The 4,654-nt window shown below is 40.7% G+C and overlaps 1 protein-coding gene across 1 annotated transcript in view; it reads left to right on the top strand.

The window, feature by feature from the left end:
• Positions 1 to 657: 657 nt before the first annotated feature.
• MYRIP (myosin VIIA and Rab interacting protein) overlaps positions 658 to 4,654 on the top strand; it is a gene marked incomplete at its 3' end in the record, with an annotated part of 82,430 nt that continues 78,433 nt past the window's right edge. Inside the window, exon 1 of the mRNA XM_010180583.1 lies at positions 658 to 875. Within this exon, the coding sequence (XP_010178885.1) occupies positions 658 to 875 (218 nt within the window). The remainder of the gene's footprint in view (positions 876 to 4,654) is intronic.

The raw sequence follows: 4,654 nt of genomic DNA, 5'->3' as shown, positions 1-4,654 counted from the left end.
AATGAGCTCTTCTGCTGGAATACAGAAAACCTGGGGGTCTGCTAACACTTTCATGAAGCCCACATACTGGGCTCAGTATTGCTACAAACAAGTAAAACATCCAAATCTCTCTGAAGTGAAGTATGTGATTAACCTTCCTTGACAAATTGGAGCATATTATTATGAATAATATGACCCCATGGGTCAGAACAAAGCAAACTTAGCATTTTTGTTTTCTAAACTGTTGATCATGAGGAATTTTTATTACTTTGCACCAAACCTTTTGACTTTCATAGACTGAGTTTTGATATGTAAAGTTCTGAAAGCAGCCCTGAATTCTTAAATAACACAGTGGGTTTGCACAGCTGGAGTGCCTGGAGCCACAGCCTGACTCTCCTGAGGGCTGTCTTGCCAAAGCTGAGTGAAAGGAGATGGGTTTGCCCTGGCTCACGGCTCAGAGAGTTTAAATGGATCGGCCACAGGTAACTTCAGGGAATGTAGGAGTTTTTGCTTCCCAATTCTGCATTTAGAATAGGCATTTCTGATATTTATTTCACACATGCAAAAGCTGTTTGAAGAGCGTTATGTGAAGATGTGGAAAGATGAGAAAGACAAAGAGAAGATTTTCCATTGAAATTTTGTTTATATTTTTGTTCTTTTGGTTTTCGTTCCAGTGAAATGAAGCAGAAGTTGGATGAAGAGGGCAACAAGTGCAGCATCCTTTCCAAGCAGCAGAAGTTCAATGAGCACTGCTGTATTCGCTGCTGTTCCCCTTTCACGTTTCTTATCAACAGCAAGCGGCAGTGCCAAGACTGCAAATACAACATCTGCAAGAGCTGCAGTTCTTACCAGAAGAAGGAGAAGACTTGGATTTGCACTGTCTGCCAGCAAGCAAGGTAAGGGTTCAGCAAATTGTGTGAAGCAGCTGTGACCTGATGTGAGCTTTTTCCTGGATTTGTCAGTGGTTAACATTGATGGCATAGGACGTGAAGTGCCTATTTATGTAGGGGTTGATTTGTTCCTGAGGTGTGACGTACTTGTTCTTTGCAGACGTTAATTTGTTCCAGGAGTGTTTGGTTACCTTTTGCATTTTCCAGGCTTGCTTAGCTGGGCTGATGAATCAGCAAGCAGTAATTGGACTTAGCTTGAGCAGGGGTGGGATCTCCTGAAATGCCTGGGTTACTGATGGAACCTGAGCACAGATGGTGGTAAGGCAGTTAATAATTTTGCAGCAAATCCCACTGATGAGGGGGGAGTGGAAGGAAGAATATTGGTGAGCAGACCATCCAGCTGTGACTTTTGGAGTGCTTTTCTAAATGCCAGCTTATTGGTGGGGATACTTCGAGCTTACTTTGGCAAATAACCAGAGAACATAGCAGTGCAACCTGTTATAATTCTTAACATCTGTTAAGAAAATGCTGCCAGGCTTCTATTTGCAGAGGGTATCAGGGATTTACCATCTCACCCTTTCAAGGCTGACATAGCCAGCACACTTAAAGATAGCACCAGGAAAAAAGAAGCGCGAATCCCAGCACACGTGCAACCGCAGCAAACAGGCTGTTACCTGGCAGGTGACTGTGATAGTCCTTCTTGTCTGCATTGCAGGTCAAGTCCAAAAGCAGTCTTAACTGTGGCGGCATAGTGCTGACCAAGGCCTTTTTACTCAGACAGTAAGGGTGAATGAAATAGCCTGATTCCTTGTAGTTTAATTTTGAACACTGGTGACTGAAACAGCTGAGCAGATGTGACAGAGATGGATGTTTATTCTTCATCTTCTCTAGTGGAGAATACAGGATGAAGACAAGAAGTGACTCCCTTTCCAATGCTGTATGATATTCTTGTGCTCACCAAAGACTCATTTCTCCCACTTGTTTCCCATCAACACCCACTTGAAGCTTTTACATAATATCTGTGAATGAAATGTGTGCCCTTTGACGCAGAGCCTTAAATCATAGAGTTCTCAAGTAGATGATGCCATGTTTCCAAATGCCAGCCTTTGAACCCAAAAGAGGTTGTATTCTCTAGGGTATCTGCTCCTTCTCTGCCTTTTACCTTGGAAAACCTTCATACACACCCTTTCCTGCAGTGAGGAAGCAGAAGAATGACAGCAGTGTCTTTTCCAGCAACACAGAGAGCTGTAGAGCCAGTGCTTATTTCTGCTTCAGTCATTTGACCGTTTTGTATTACACCTCTTTCTTCCACTTCTCCTGAGTTGACCCATATGGGCAGCAGAAACAGACAGCTGTGTTTGTGGATGCTAATGAACTGCACTTAAAATAGTTTTTGCAGAGTCCACAAAAAAAAGTCTCAGAAGAATTTAATTTCAGAAGAAGAATCTGTAGCTCTATTATAAAAGTGCTATTTCTGACCCTTGAAGTCAGTGCTCTTCCCACAATCCTGTGCAGTCCTCAGTCACCCACCTGTAATTCAGTTATAAACATTTTCTTTATTTATGAGACCTGAGACACAGCCTGATTTATTTTTCAGTGTATAAATTAACTAACGCTGCTGCTAATCATTTTATCATCTGATTTATTGATTGGACTGTGAGACTTGCAAATCCTTGTTGGGGAATCAGGGCCTGGCATTCCTCAGAGGCTGCTGAGGTGTTTTGGTTTGGTGGGGTTTTTTTTCGGTTTGGGGTGACAGGGAGGCTTCTTTGGTTTTAATGATCAGTCAGTATTTCTTCCAGAAAAAACACAGGGGGACACAGTCTGTGGTGACTTCCTGTCACTTTTTCAGTGACTTATCCCCCAGTGGAGCATGGACTGTGCTCTCCTGCCCGTCCCCTGCTCCTGTTCTTACATCTTTTTTTTTTTTTTCTTTAATAAGATAGCACAAGTAGTGGAGGTGGTTCTCTGTTTAGCTGCTGCTTGTCTGCACATCTTGCCGCACAATAGATAGAGAGCTAGAAATATCTCATAAGACTGCATTTTCAGGTTGTTCTCCTTTTTTTTTCTCCCCCTCCCTGTATGTTTTTGCTTAATTCCACAAGAGTTAATGGTGTAATTTTCTGCTGTGCAGAAAGTTTGGTTGCATTGGAAAAGTACAGGCATACATAGTTCAGACTTCATATAATGATGTTTGTGCTCTTCAGCTCTGCTGTAGAGCAGTGCTTGAATAATCTTGAGTTTCATTTCTAGTATGTATTTAGAATATGTCAATTGGTTCTCTGATGTTAGAAGCAGTTTCTCGCTGTACGAAAGTTTATAGAGCATTCCCAGTATAAATGAGATGAACCATAGATGAGATAAACCATTGTAAAGATGGTTCACCTTATATATCAGAGCTTGAAACTCTAATTAGGTGAATTATTTGGAAGATACATTTTATTTATGTACAGTTCTGAACACTTCCTGTATGAAGTGGGAATCAGAACCAATGACTTGAGGATGGTTAAAAATGTTTTGAAAGCAATACATTGGCTAAACATCACTTAAGTTCGAAGTGGGATTTAAAACCCTTCTGAGAGCTGTACCTTTAGTCTGTCATATTTCCCTATCTTCCTCCAAAAGAATGGCATCAACTTTTGCAGGTTGTAGGTAGTTTTGTGGTGGATTCCTGCACCAAGGTGGTCTTGACACTGAAGAAAATCTATCTTGTTGAGTTAGTCTCTCAAAGCATGCCCCTAGTGGAGATACCTGTTCTGTGGAAGTTGGTTTTATCTTCCAAGACAGAGATCTTACATTACATTTAGTGGAGAGCAGATACACAGATCAGCATTTGAAACACAGAACATTTGTAGAAAATTCGACCAAATAGTTAGTCTCTGCTTTTTTCCAAAAGCAGTACACTTCTCAGTAAGCCCATGAAAATTTTGGTGTTTGTACTCCTTTAAAGCATGTCCTGTTAAAATGCATCTTTTAAAAGTTTCAGGATTCAGCTCAGTATAGAATCTCAATGCTCAGAAATGTCTTTACAGCAATGTCTGTATAGATCTTGTGAGCAACTGGAGAACCTTCCTTCAGTTTTCCAGATTTAGCCCACATTCTCTTAATGCATTTTGGTTTAGATTTCTCTGGGTGCCCTTATTAACATTCTAGGGTTTTTTCCTCTCATGTATGTATCTTAATTTCTAAGTATGTTATGATAAAATTGTGTATTATTAAAGTTTTCCATTTCCATTTCTTACAAGGCTTTGAACAGCATCTCCTTGTTAGACACTCATAACACAATGTGTTGAGGTCTCTACCTCTTAAGTCCTCTTGACTAAGGAGATTCTAGGCACAGTTTCTTTGTCCTCTGGATTAACACTTTTGGTGCAAGACAGGGGTGTTCTTTGCTCATTTATTAGAAATAGGGTGTGCTTTCCATTTGTTTGAGATGACTTTTCTTTTCCAGCCCCCAAGGAGTCATATCCCTGAACATGTTGCTAGTGATACTCCGCTTTCCAGTTTAATGCTTGTACTAAAAAAAAAAATAGTGTAAGCCATTAAAAGGCATATTTTTGCAGGTTTTCTAAACCAATGACATTTTACTTCTGGACTGTAGGAGGGGTATATACAGATCCATCCAAAATAAGGCACACAAACAGCTGGCTGTCCACCTCAACTTTTCATGACTATCATGTATGAATCCCACCATGTACTTGGTTCCTTTCTTCTGGTCTCTCCATCCACATATCAAAAGATCTCTATCTCTGTTGTGAGTGGGAGCATGGACACCTGATCCTTCC

The sequence above is a fragment of the Mesitornis unicolor genome, unplaced genomic scaffold (genome assembly GCF_000695765.1).
Source record: "Mesitornis unicolor isolate BGI_N332 unplaced genomic scaffold, ASM69576v1 scaffold24553, whole genome shotgun sequence".
In the NCBI taxonomy this organism is placed as follows: domain Eukaryota; kingdom Metazoa; phylum Chordata; class Aves; order Mesitornithiformes; family Mesitornithidae; genus Mesitornis; species Mesitornis unicolor.
Note: the sequence above shows the minus strand (reverse complement) of the source record. Positions and strands in the feature narration are given on the sequence as shown.